At 35.6% G+C, this 13224-nt stretch overlaps 2 protein-coding genes across 2 annotated transcripts in view; both read left to right on the plus strand.

Moving 5' to 3' along the window:
* The first annotated feature begins 420 nt into the window (after window positions 1-420).
* On the plus strand, window positions 421-5987 carry LOC147868285 (uncharacterized). Its single transcript, XM_087317483.1, has 9 exons — window positions 421-590; window positions 1654-1809; window positions 1957-2073; window positions 2596-2724; window positions 2991-3167; window positions 3246-3386; window positions 3481-3672; window positions 3774-3845; window positions 5181-5987. The coding sequence occupies exons 1-9, from the start codon at window positions 456-458 to the stop codon at window positions 5322-5324; spliced, it is 1263 nt and encodes a 420-aa protein (XP_087173609.1). The 5' UTR covers window positions 421-455; the 3' UTR covers window positions 5325-5987.
* Window positions 5988-8350: 2363 nt separating this feature from the next.
* LOC147868286 (uncharacterized) overlaps window positions 8351-13224 on the plus strand; it is a 6373-nt gene continuing 1499 nt past the window's right edge. The window contains exons 1-9 of the mRNA XM_087317488.1: window positions 8351-8514; window positions 8649-8740; window positions 9015-9088; window positions 9385-9478; window positions 10084-10170; window positions 11970-12026; window positions 12578-12771; window positions 12877-12956; window positions 13048-13148. Of these exons, the coding sequence (XP_087173614.1) occupies window positions 8451-8514; window positions 8649-8740; window positions 9015-9088; window positions 9385-9478; window positions 10084-10170; window positions 11970-12026; window positions 12578-12771; window positions 12877-12956; window positions 13048-13148 (843 nt within the window). The 5' untranslated portion in view covers window positions 8351-8450. The remainder of the gene's footprint in view (window positions 8515-8648; window positions 8741-9014; window positions 9089-9384; window positions 9479-10083; window positions 10171-11969; window positions 12027-12577; window positions 12772-12876; window positions 12957-13047; window positions 13149-13224) is intronic.

Here is a 13224-nt window from a genome sequence, read left to right on the forward strand (position 1 = left end):
ATTAAAGATTTAAAGGGTTGTGATTCATATACCCGCTCTGCTGTGTCTCCATCAAGAGCAAATAATTAAGTGGACCTTCATATGAATTACAAAACTTAATTAAGCATTATATTCTTGCAAAAACATCATAGAATTGAATCAAGCTTAAGATGAGCCGACAACCAACTCTTAAACAACTATGCTGCAAATCAACCTCAATGCATGTCCCTATATCCATAAGTTATAACCAAGTTCCACAACTATAGAGAATATTTAAAAACGTTACAAGTATCACTCGAACCATCATCGGAGAACCAAATCAAGCATTACAAAGCATTACCAAATCAAGGATAAGAAGCTGAGAAATACATATGTACATATGTGAAATAAATGAAAGAATAATCACTATCTCATTTTCTCACACCCCCACCAAAAGGAAAAGTAAAAGCAAAAACCATTTTTGCTCCCAAAATTCCATGGCTATGGGGGCTTGCTCTCTACCATTCGTTCATCTTCCAATTAACAGAGAATTTCAGAGCTCTCTTCCTTCTTCTCTCTTAGCCTGTGCGAAAACCTCTCTTCAGAAGAAAAACAGGAAAACCTCTCTCCAGGTATTCCTTCTTCTTCTTCTTCTTCTTCTTCTTCCTCTTCTTCTTCTACGACTACTATTACTGCTGCTGCTGCTGCTGCTGGTTTTATTCTGCATGCTTAGTTTTTAACTACTCATCATACTATATAAATTTCTTTCATCGTGGAAAACCATAGCAAGATAGACCTGTGGAAATTGTATTGAGCTTTTATTTTTAGTCATTGGAAATGCAAAAGTTTTTGTGTTTTGCTTTCCTAAGTTCTAAGTAACCTAAGGAGAGGTTCCTGTGAATACTAGAAATTTGTTCGTGAACTGCAATTAGAATATATGTATATATATTTTGCGTGGAATTTGGCATGTCTTAAAGGATAGAAAATTACTCAATGTGACAATGATACCATTGATGGGAACCCCATCTTAATACGCGCTTTACTCGATTTTCTCACTCCTATGCTAAATAATAAGAGAAAAAGGACTTAAAAGACACTTCAGCAATGCCATATTTAAAGAATCCTACTCCCTCACTGTATATAACACTTGTTTATATTCTTCTCTCAATCACAAGCATACATTTCTTGTCTCATGATTGTATATTAATCAGAAATTAGTCATCGTATAACCAGACCGGCAGCCTCTTAGGATTATTTATTTATTTATTAGTCCATTTGTAAGGTGAACCCTTCTTTGCAATAAGGTCTCGGTTCTGATTCCATATTAGCTTTAACAAACTTAGCCGTCAAGTTCTTACTCATGAGACCTTATTATGTGGATTGAAACAACCAACCAGAAGCTAGCGATATGTCCACTGAAACATACATGGAATCTGAATGTACATGGAATGTGAATGTATGCATAGGACATCATCAATTAGAACCACTACCCTCATTTAGGGGAGCATCCATATTGATGATACCCTATGTAGTGGTTCTAATTGATGATGTCCTATGTATACACTTTCACATTCCATGGATGTTTTAGTAGAGATCTTGTTTTAGTGGGTCCATCAATCATCAAAGTTTCTGATTGACGACCATCATTTTTGTGGTCCTTATACACATTTCCATAAATATCTTATGCACTTACAGGTGACAGCAAACATTTCTTCATGTGAAAGACCATATTCTTCTGTTTTAATTGTTCCTACTGGAGTTGGTGCTAGCATTGGTGGTTTCGCAGGAGATGCTCTTCCAGTTGCTCGAGCAATGGCTTCTTTATGTGATAATTTAGTCACCCATCCAAATGTTAGTGCTATCTATAACATGTCTCATTTTATGTGATAATTATAGTCACACATTTAAATGCTAGTATCATTGTTAATGGTTCTCTAATATGCTCGAGGCAGCTCAACATCAACAAAATAATGTCATAAATGTGAATTATGTGTCTAGGTACTCAATGCAGCAATGCTATATTGGCCTATGTCAAATACTATGTATGTAGAAGGTTATGCACTTGACCGATTTGCAGAAGGGAAATGGGGACTTGCTCCAGTTCATCAAAACAAGGTAATCAAGATTCAAATTTAGAAATGCACATTCTTTTGTACTAATAGAATATGATTCCGTAGCATAACATCAATGAAAAAGTTATTTCATTCATTTCAATTTGTTTATATCGGCATCAAGACTTGTTTTTGAGACTTCTTGTTCTTCTATACATCTCTATATTTGGAAAGCCAGCTTTTGGGAAATCTGCGCAGTCACACATATGGTCAAAAGCAGATAAAACTAAGGAACTTCTGTCATGTATATGCCAATATGCTTCCTTATTTTTGAACCAAGGTCTACAATCTGAGGCTTCCTTTAGTATTGGCAACAGCTGAGTTTAAGATGAATTATTAACGTTCAGAGAATGAAATTAAAATGTGAGAGCTAGACAACTATGTAGCTTTGCCCTTTCAGATGACAGCAATTTACAGCAGAGATAAATGGCATTGCACATTTAAGTATAAAAGTCTGCATATTGACTTGTTAGCCATTTGGATGTAACATGTTCTTACAAACATTTATATGTATCTCCTATTGCAGATTGGCCTTGTCTTAGACTCGGGAATCGAAAGGGATTTACAACTTCGGCATCTGCAAGTTGCCGATGCAGCTCGTGCATCTCTTGGTTTACAAATTGTAGAACATGTTGTGACTGATATGCCATTGGGGGTAGGTACCTTAATTAAAATTTCTTAGATTCCCCAATTACTCTCGAGTTTGTTTGATATTTCCCAAAATGTTCTTGTCCAACCCTGTCTCAGATAATCATATGGTCAATTCAGCTCCTAAAATATTGTTTTGTTCTCTAGATAAAAAAAGATAAAAGTGTAACTGCTGGACAAACTTCTGGCTGTCTTGTTCACTTGGGCACACTAATGAGGCCTGTGGAAGCAATGATAAGTGATAAAGACATTAAATGTTTAATTTTTCTCCAGGTTAAAAAATGGATAAATAGTGAAACAGGACAATCTTCAGGCTGTCTAGCTAACTCAGATTCTCTAATAAGGGCTGTGGATGCAATGATAAGGGAAACAGAAGTTAATGCTGTTGCAGTGGTCACTAGGTTCCCAGATGATAGCATTGAAGACATAATTGATTATCGCCAGGGTGAGGTGAGCTAGCAAATATATAAGTTGCATCATTGTGTGACTCTATACCATTCTTATTATTAAATAACATAATTTATGCAGGGAGTTGATGCCTTAGCAGGTGTTGAAGCCATCATAAGTCATATGATTGTAGAATCATTTCAAATGCCATGTGCACATGCACCTGCTCTATCCCCTCTACCTTTAGATCCAACGATATCGCCACGTTCTGCTGCTGAAGAGGTACATAATACACTATTCCATTGTCTTCAATTTCTGATTCAAGAAAGTGAACAAGATCTGAATTCATTGAGTTGATTCCTTGATTTTTTTGCAGATTGGATACACTTTCTTGCCTTCTGTTTTAGCAGGATTAAGTAGGGCTCCTCAGTATATCACAAGAGAGGACACTGCAGTAGCAGTGTCAACAAAAGGATCCCTTTGGTCTCAGGATATTGATTGTGTTGTAGTTCCTGTAAATGCTTGTGGAGGTGCTGGCACACTGGCTTTCAGCAAGAAGAAAAACAAAGTATGTGCATCAATCACTTTTCTTTTTTTCTTGTTAAAAACACTACAAAAATGTTTTAAAATTGAAGTAAAAATGTCACTTTTGGTGATTGATGCATACAGCCTTTATTGATCGCGGTAGAGGAAAACATGACAGTTCTGAATGATACCCCTGAAAAGCTGCAGATTGATACAGTAAGTGTGGTCTTCCTAATTCTTGAATGGCTTGTCTATCTCAAGGAGTACATCAGTTAGAAAAATGTTTTGATACGTGATTTGTATTGTTGATACAATATATAATTACATTATAACATTCAAGCCAAAATCACTGTTTAAATATAGAGGTAAGCTCCTTTCTCTTCCCTCTTCCTCCTCCTTCTCCCTCCTCCCTTTCAATAGAAAAAAGTCAAAGAGATAGACAGAACACACGAAATGGAAGTGGAGCCTAAAGCATGTCGATCAAAGACTTCCCATACCCTTCACAAAGAGATAAATATTGCCATGCCTCTAGGAAATGAGTTTTGGTCTTTCATATGCAAAAAAGAGCCTTGTAATCTTTGCTTTGTGAGCTGACCCCAACAATTCTTGGTTTCGAAGGTATATATAAGGCAAAATGTGGGGGTCTGAGTAAGTGCCAACTTCTAAGTAGAGATTTCTTCATATTGATTTTTTCAGACATTTCAGTCCCTCTGAAATGACTTCTGTACAACAAATATCACTTGTATTTTGCAATTGAATATTCTCTTGCTTCTGAGATTCCTACTGCTTGGCATCAGATATAGTCCACAATGCATTCATTTGGTTATTCCCTGACCAGTGTGAAAGCTTGATGCTGATAGAAACTAGAATAGGAACCTAACTGTGATCCGGTGATAACTGCATAGTGCACATAGGTAGTCTTTCTGCACAGCTAATATAAAGCTCTATCCGTTGCATAGATACCCTCAAATAAGTTCCAATCAACCCGATCATTTTATGATGACTCATCTGAATCAAGTAGCAGCAAGATCGTAAGATGTTGATGCACTAGAGAATTGTAAAAGGTGATACCTTAGATCATTATTTCCAAAATGTATCTATCCATGTATAAAGCATGCCTGTGAATCATGGAAGATATCAAACAACAATATCTGCAATCATAGTACAAAGCATCTTTGCCAAGTAGATACAAGTGTACAAAAAGGGTAATGATGTTGCCATTTCCTTGACGGTAAGGGAGGGTCCCTCCTTTCAATTGGTCCTATATATGAACATGCTTTATTACAAGATATATTTCAACACAAACCCATATCTACCTACCTACCTATTTATGTGTCATTATATATAATATATAGATAGGTAAATAAGAATAGAGGAGAAAAATAGCTAGTTGATTCTTTAATATTTTTGTCATGAGTTTAGGGAATCACTTTTTTTGACAAAGCATATAGATGCATACATTTTCAATATAGTGAGAAGCATATTTTTACAATCTATATAGCATATATACAGACAGAGCTAGAGAGCCCTTTGTCAATGACATTCTTCCAGATACGTGCTGCAAATTACTGGGAGGCATTGGGTGTAATGGCTGCACACAAAGCAGGAGTGGATCCTTTTTCATTGAGGAGATTTGGAATGAAACACATTGAAACTAATGTGAGTGCTCGTGGGAGAATTGCAGTTTCTGTATAGCAATGATGCATATGCATCTTGATAAAGAAGCTAATCAAGGATTGCTGACGGGGCGCACCTCACTCTAGGATGTGGAGCATTCATGGTCATCAAATGATGCTTCCTACTATCAAATACATCATCGATCAGCCTTGCACACCTCTCCAATGTCGCCAGCGATTTGGGCACATATGCATACTCTCTACTTACAAATACAAGCGACATAAGAAAATTCACGAGTCATGTAGGTATATCCGCTGCACCAACAGAGGACTATGATAACATGCTCCTTTTCGGCCCTCCCGAAAATGTTAAAATATCATCTTGTAATCATCATTTGAAGTAAAATTGCTATCCCTTCTCTTCACATATACATAGTTCGTGATGATGGCCATTTCTTTGTGATGATGCGCTGTACCTTCTCTTCTTCCCTATTCATTCTCTGCACCAACAGAAGGCATTAACAAAACATACTCTTTATGGGTCTTCCTGAAAATGTTAAAATATCATTGTCGTTATCATTTTTTTGAGTAAAATTTGTATCTCCCACTCTCTCAGATTGGCAAAGTCACGATGATGGTTACTTCTTTTGTGATGGTGCACAGGACCTTCATCTCTTCCCTATATTTATTCATTATATGTGTTGTCCCAAATGCATGAATCAAACTTTATTTCTCTTGGTAATATTCTTTTACATGTAGGCCCAATTTTTTTTCACAGTTCACGTCTTCAAAGCAAGGGATTATGTATGCATGAATGTTTTGTCATTAACCAATCATGTCAATTTTCAAACTGAGGAAATTGCTTTATCTAGTTAATTTTCTTAGCAAAATTAATCAAAATGATCCAAAGTAAAATTTCCTCATACCAATCATAGGAAATTTGACTTCATGGTTTGATAGGTCTTCATCTAGATGAATCATTACTAATCAGGTTCATTAAGCTCTTGTAAATTAATTTACAGTTAAGCAAACATGCAGATTACTGTGCTATGCATGGATTGATCATGTGACATGTCCTAAACATGATTGATTTAATCATATTTGTTGGTCTTTCTCATAAGAAAGTGATGCTGAATGTGTATGGAGGACATAATTAACTACTGTTTGCATCAGACGTGGAGACCCAGTTTTTATTTACTCTCTTTGGTTTATGCATTCATGAATTCCACAATGTATGGTGTGATTATTTGCCAAAAACGTGTTGAGGATATTACAATTGGGAATGTAAGATCATGCTTATGTTAATATTACCTTTTGAAAAGCAATGCTATTGGTTTGAACATCTTGTGCTATGAAACATAATGTTGGCATCAAATTTATATCAGATTGTTGGTTATCATGATTTCAAACTACATTTGTGAAGAGTTATTTGTGATCATTGCAACCTTAAATGGCTGTATGATATTTGAACCCATAGCCTTAATGTTGCAAGCCATCACTATGACTCTACAAAAACTCAATACTAATAAGCAATAAATTGTGGCGTAGCATAAAATGTCTTATATGTGGCATCGAAACCTCACATTATGCTTTTTGTGGTATGCAATTGATTTGGTGATCTTCACTCAAGCTTCACACACCCTACATTAACCACATGTTGCACTCCATTCCAAAAACTTTAAATGGATGGGTCATCTAGTACATTAACAAGGCATGTTTTCAAATAAGCAAAACCCTAAGTTTATGCTCTTGAGCTTAGACCTTGACTCTCACAAATCTCCTAGAAAACCATTATACATGTGCACCAATAGTGGTAGATACAATTGATGCACTAACATGTCGTACAAGGATCAATGACATGGTTCGTTTGACATTGAAGTCTATAACTAAATTGGGTACCAATATGATTGGTTCATAAAATCCATACCGATAAATCAATTAATTTTAACAAATTGAATTAATCAATATGAGTCGATCTTTTGTTGTAGTTGTCGAAGTGTGGAAGTTGTGAATGGTGTTGTCTCGTTGTGTCTCTATCCTTAGTTGGTCTAAGGAAATGTACAACACCAATATTATAAGAGAGGATATGTGACAAGTGGATATTCATTTTAAGTTAAATTAAAATTATAGGTAATAGGCACATAATTTTTTTGATGTCCATGGGAGATTGAAACAAAATCTAGACAAGTCAAGCTTGTTGCAGCAATCTGGTTCTTTGAAATTTATGGCTTTGATTCTAACACTTTTTAACTCATTTAATCCCAGTGTTTATTAGTAATTCTTAGTTGTGAACTAGACAATGAAATTGGTCTTACTTAAGTTGGGTTTATAGCCTTATATACCTCATCAACACTTTTAAGGGAACTTAATTAGTTAATGTTTATATGGAACCTACTTCTTAGTTACTTAAAAAGCACTTATTTTATTTGAATAAGTGTGATAATCTCTGACATAAACAATTAGTGCATATGCTCAGTTTGTGGACCAAGGGCTTTACTTCATTTAAAGAGACATATCATTCTCCCCCACGAGAGCCCATATATGATCCAAGGCGAAAGAAAGGCTTACATCGTGTTTTTTTATTAGAACATTTTACTTGATATGAAATAACGATCCGAAGAGGAGAGATAGATAGATGGATACCTTTTTAAGGTCCATAGGAGAGTGATTGCGATCTATGGAACATGGCCTAGACCATGGGAAGGATCTTACCTAGGTTCTCTAGATGTTATGACTTTGGTGCCAAGCCAACGATGAGATAAATAGATAGTTACATATCTCTTTTAATGGCCATGGAAAATCGATTGCAATCTATGAGATGAGGCCGATCCCATGGCAAGGATCGAACTTGGTTTCTCTCAAATTTATGACTTTTGATGCTATGGAGTAAACCACCAAGCCGCTATTCGTTTGAGAGCCTATTGATTCTAATATGAAATGGATGGCATTTGTAGGATGAGTTCCATGGCATGTTAAGAGTGATGTGAGCTTGGGGGAACTGATGGGCTATGGAGGGGCATTTTGCGGAATTATGAGACAGTGGAGGGGTATTTTGGTTAAGAATTATGGGGAAGTGGAGGGGCAATTGGGGAATTATGAGAATCTCTGTGGGAATAACTTCATAGTGAAACTGAGGTTTTTAAGGTTTGTCATCAGAGAGAGGCGATAGACATACGCAGAGAAGAGACAGCAAAGACAGAGACAGATGGCTATGGCCCGAGCTCGGGAGAAGAATATATTCCTTCTCATTAAACTTTCTTTTCCCTCCCGTAAGTCATAGGCTCAAAAGAATCAATGTTTTATTTCTAAATGTATCGTCTCATTTCTTTCTCTTTCAAACTAATGGAATCCTTTTTGTCCTCCTCTCCACATCTTCTTTCCCGTTTCCATTAAATTTACGAAGGAGGCTATGCTCGCCTTTCCTCCGCAAAGGTTGAAGGTACCAAACAGAAGAAACCTAAAACTACTGCTCCCAACATCGCTGAAAGGTGCAAGGTCTCTCAGAACTAAACCCTAATGTTTTCAGCGGATTTTTTTTTTCATTTTGAAATGGAGAAAAAGAAAATGATTTGAAGTATTGAAATGGAAATGATTTTTTTTTTTGTTTAAATGAACAATGATCTTTCATGTAGAAATTGGAGAAAAAGAAGAAAAATGATCTTTTGTATTATAATGAAAGAAAAATATAGAATTTGAAATATCTGTAATGTGTTGATCGTGGGCAAAACAATATGAAGCAAAAAGTTATGAAGCGTTTATTGTTTTGCAGAGCTTGCTAGCTTTAAACTGGAGAGGACAGCTCACTACTATCAAACCTAGATTGGTTGATAGAGAAGAAGAGAAGTAAGTAATTTTACGACAAATAATATATGGATATTTCTTCGTGGATTCATATTGCACCAAATCTTATCATTACGAGAATTCTCTTGTAGAGTCATGGCACATTATGTGATACTTAAAAAGGTAGTGCTGAAAATACTTTATAAAAGATGCCAAAATGGTTATCTCAGCATTTGTCAGAACTATTAGTCCAGAGATGGTCTGGAAATTAAGGCACAATTATGGCATGTAAACTTACATTGGAAAAATAGACAAATGTAAGGCTGTCATTACTATCTTATCTATTTTATTTGATGCAGAAAAGCCGGAAGAACCCTAGGAGAATATACAAATTACACAATGTTGGATGGGGAGCCTGTAATTTGGGTGCCAGAAAGTAGTCAACATTGCCCGGTATGGTGTAGTCGTTACTGTTTTAACGTCGCAGTAGCAGTAGTTTTTGTCTCTGACAAATTGCATGGATGGAAGCTTGACATCAAAAGGAACTCATATATACAATTAACTAAGGTTGTAATTATGATTGTAACCATGTAGACAGATTCTCCGTTATAGAAATAAGGTATACCATGATCGTGAATCATACCTTCTTCTGTAGCATAGTGTTGATAAAGGCTTAACTTATACAACCAAGAAATCATATGTCTATATTTGTAGAAACAGTTATCCAGAAAGGCTGTCTGGCTACACTTTCCATTAATGCTTGCAAAAACTTTCCTCCCAGATTTTTACATTAAGTGTGAAATATCTGTTACCTTTGGAAATGTTTCTATTGTGCTAACAAGGTTAAGCCTCCAATAATAAGTCAAATTTTATTTATGGTTTTCCTGTTATATATTCACAAACCTTCAGTATAATGGGACATAGCTTATTTTCTATCTTTTTAAAGATGTCTGGCCATGAGATCCCAAATGGAAAATGCTATGCAAAATTAGATGGATTCTTTGTAGATATGATGGATTATCAAATTGATCAAATCTTTTGATGTGAATGTTATGCAGAATTTGCTGCTGAATAATCGTGCATCCTTAATAGTTGGCCACACTGACCCTCCTCCTTTGATGAAAGCATTTCAACAAGTTAGCAAAGTAAGCATATATTATTTGGTTTTTATATTTGTAATTTGTCCTTATTACATCTCATAATGTCTCATTTATGAGCCTACATGAACTCTTTGATATTTTTAAAGGGATTGGATGACATAGGTTTTCTTAGGATATGCATGATGAAATTTAATATCATGAAGTTTGTGCGCTGGTATATCCAGAGATAAAGATTGCGCTCTTCGTTTTAATGTTTCGGCATGGCTTTTTTCCTCTGTAATTCATATATCTCCGCTGTCTTTCATAATCTCTTATTTAGGGGGGACTATCTCCTTCTTATATTCAGAAGGCCGAACTCTTATATATGAATGCAACCACATACACATGATTTTGACTGTATAGTGTTTATTGCATACTGAAATGATCAACACACATGAAGAGTTATGATGTCTCATCTGATTTCATTAGTGCCTTCTTTTTGTCTTTCATTTATAAGGTAAGTTCTTGTATTGATGTGATGGATTAAAGTTTTCGTTTTGTGTATGTGCATACACATCAACACACATGAAGAGTTATGATGTCTCATCTGATTTCATTAATGCCTTCTATTTTTGCCTTCTTTCTGTCTTTCATTTATAAGGTAAGTTCTTGTATCGATGTGATGGATTAAGGTTTTCGTTTTGTGTGTGCGTGTGCGTGTGCGTGTGTGCATACTCATGAACTGGAAAGAGAGATGTTTAGTTCTTTCCGATTGTAAAGATTCCTGCTATGATGGAGACATATACATGTCACAAAATGAAGCATATAAAAATGCACTTCATATATTGTATATTTTTTTTGTGCTGTCAAACAATTTGCCTCATAATGTATTAATAATTATAGTGGGCTGGAAGACGTGGATACAAAACATTAGTGCATGTCAATAGATTGCAGATTATGGAGAAATATTAGGGGGAGTAGTAGTCGTCCTTGCAGGAGATTTGGTACAGATCTTATCGTATGCGGATGACATGATACTCATTTCATCTTCACAGTAAAGACTTGAAGACTTTGCATGTAGAGACCTGAAGACCTCATTTCACACTCACAATGAAGAACTGACACAAGCATGGTTTACTGGACAAAAGCATCAATTCACATTTGATGAATATCTGGTAGAGTATGCAAAACTATACATACACCTAAGAATCGGTTTTAAGAGGCCTCAATTCTCCATAAGTGAGATAGCAGAGCCCTTTTGCAGCATTCAATATACTTGTTTTTCATTGGAAAACAATTTGCTGACATTCATTTTCTGCAAGCATGGACAAAGTTATGTCTCTTTAATATACTTGTTACTCCATAGGAAACCAATTTGCTCACATACATTTCCAGGAACCAATGACCATGCTATTTCTCCTCTATGTGGTGTAGCTATGGAAACCCAGCTTGTACATACAAGAAACTTTTGAGAAGCGATGGAATACACTGTCATTGATTTCTGCATTGCCACAGTGTCCAGCCAGAACTCAACACACTGTAAAACACGCCTTAGAGGAGTTACCCTCAAAGCCCTGATCCGTGGACTCACTATCTTAAAAAGATAAAAGCACGTTATAGGAGTCATAGGCCTCGCTAACCCTTTTTATCCAAATACCCACTGAGGACACACCTCAATTTCTATGAGATTACTTGTCATATTTATGATGGGGCATAATTAGGTCAGTTTTATACATTTGTAAAAACGATGTGGTCTCATAGGTAATTTTGGCCTTCTGTTTCTTTCTTCTTTCTTCTTTCCTCCAGATTATGGATTAAAGTTTTATAGTCGTGTTCTTATTGTGTTTTTTCATATTTTAATCCAGGTTCCTCCTCATGCTGTAGTTGTCGGTACCCTCATTGTGCCAGAGGATGGTGATGATGTGAGTTACAACTTGTTTTTGTTTTGCCTTCTAATGCGTTTCTTCTGAAACTTTGCAATAATAATGAACATCAGTCACTTTCTAGATAATGTATTTTTTTCAAGTATTTAATAACTGTAGACCAACTTAACTATACATGAACATGAATTAATTTTTCATTGTGCATCTTTAAAAATAAAGATTAGGTAGTGTAAGATTGCGCTGTGATGTGCTCTTCTTCCTCCCATTCATTCATAAAGATCTATGTCTTCGAATATTATGAAAAGTTACTTGATCAGGTCGACAGTTAATCATCTACAAATCATGAATTAGTGTATAGAATGAGTTACAAGAGCTGACCATTACAACAAGAGATGTGATTTCATTACAATGTTATGTGGAAGCGTAGGCTGAATGACATCTTTTCGGTTCTCTATATGAAATCCATGGTTCAACTGTGTGAAAGGTCACTTAATTTCATTATTTTTTGTATAATCGTGTTAGCAGATGAATCCACATCAGCTAATTACTCAAAGGAGTGATTTGACATTTCTATCCATGTGAAATTTCAGATGGTTACTTCTCAATTCATGAAAATGGCCATAACAAAGCAGATATCAGAATTAAAGGAAGCTGTGAATAAGTCAAGTGCTTCTATAAGGGCAATTATAGAATCTGGGAGTCATGTTTTGCGAACACATGTGCAATGCCTTACTTCAATGATGAACTCCAAAGAGGATGATATGTTTTACCGATTTGACGCTAGGTGAATCTAGGACATGGCAAATTGTGATAGTGTACCACAGAAAACTCAGTTTTATGTCGTGAAATGTTTTTGATATAATTTTGTCATACATGACATTGGTTGTAGTTCTTGTACATATGTTGATATTTCGGGGACAAAGCATTTGGTGGACCTGGAAGCTTCAAAGATAGCTAAGCATCCTCTTTGTATGTAAATTTATAGCTTTGGGATTTTGTTATATGTTTCTTCTTTAAATGATCATTCTACTCATGTGTGATCCTCATTTTCAAATTGAAGCATCACTATTGCCTGTTGTCATGGAGGGAATCAATCGAAACTATAACAGACGACTAGGCTTGAAACTATTATGTGCGTGGTTTTTGCGTATTAAAGTTCAGGTAATCATTTAATTAATCTGGAATAGTGTATTTAAATGTATCTCTTTGTTGATCGCTATTAAGCATTATACTTGGC

This window comes from Azolla caroliniana, unplaced genomic scaffold (genome assembly GCF_043228905.1).
Source record: "Azolla caroliniana isolate FFs.n. ecotype wild unplaced genomic scaffold, voAzoCaro1.0.p SCAF_1, whole genome shotgun sequence".
NCBI lineage: Eukaryota > Viridiplantae > Streptophyta > Polypodiopsida > Salviniales > Salviniaceae > Azolla > Azolla caroliniana.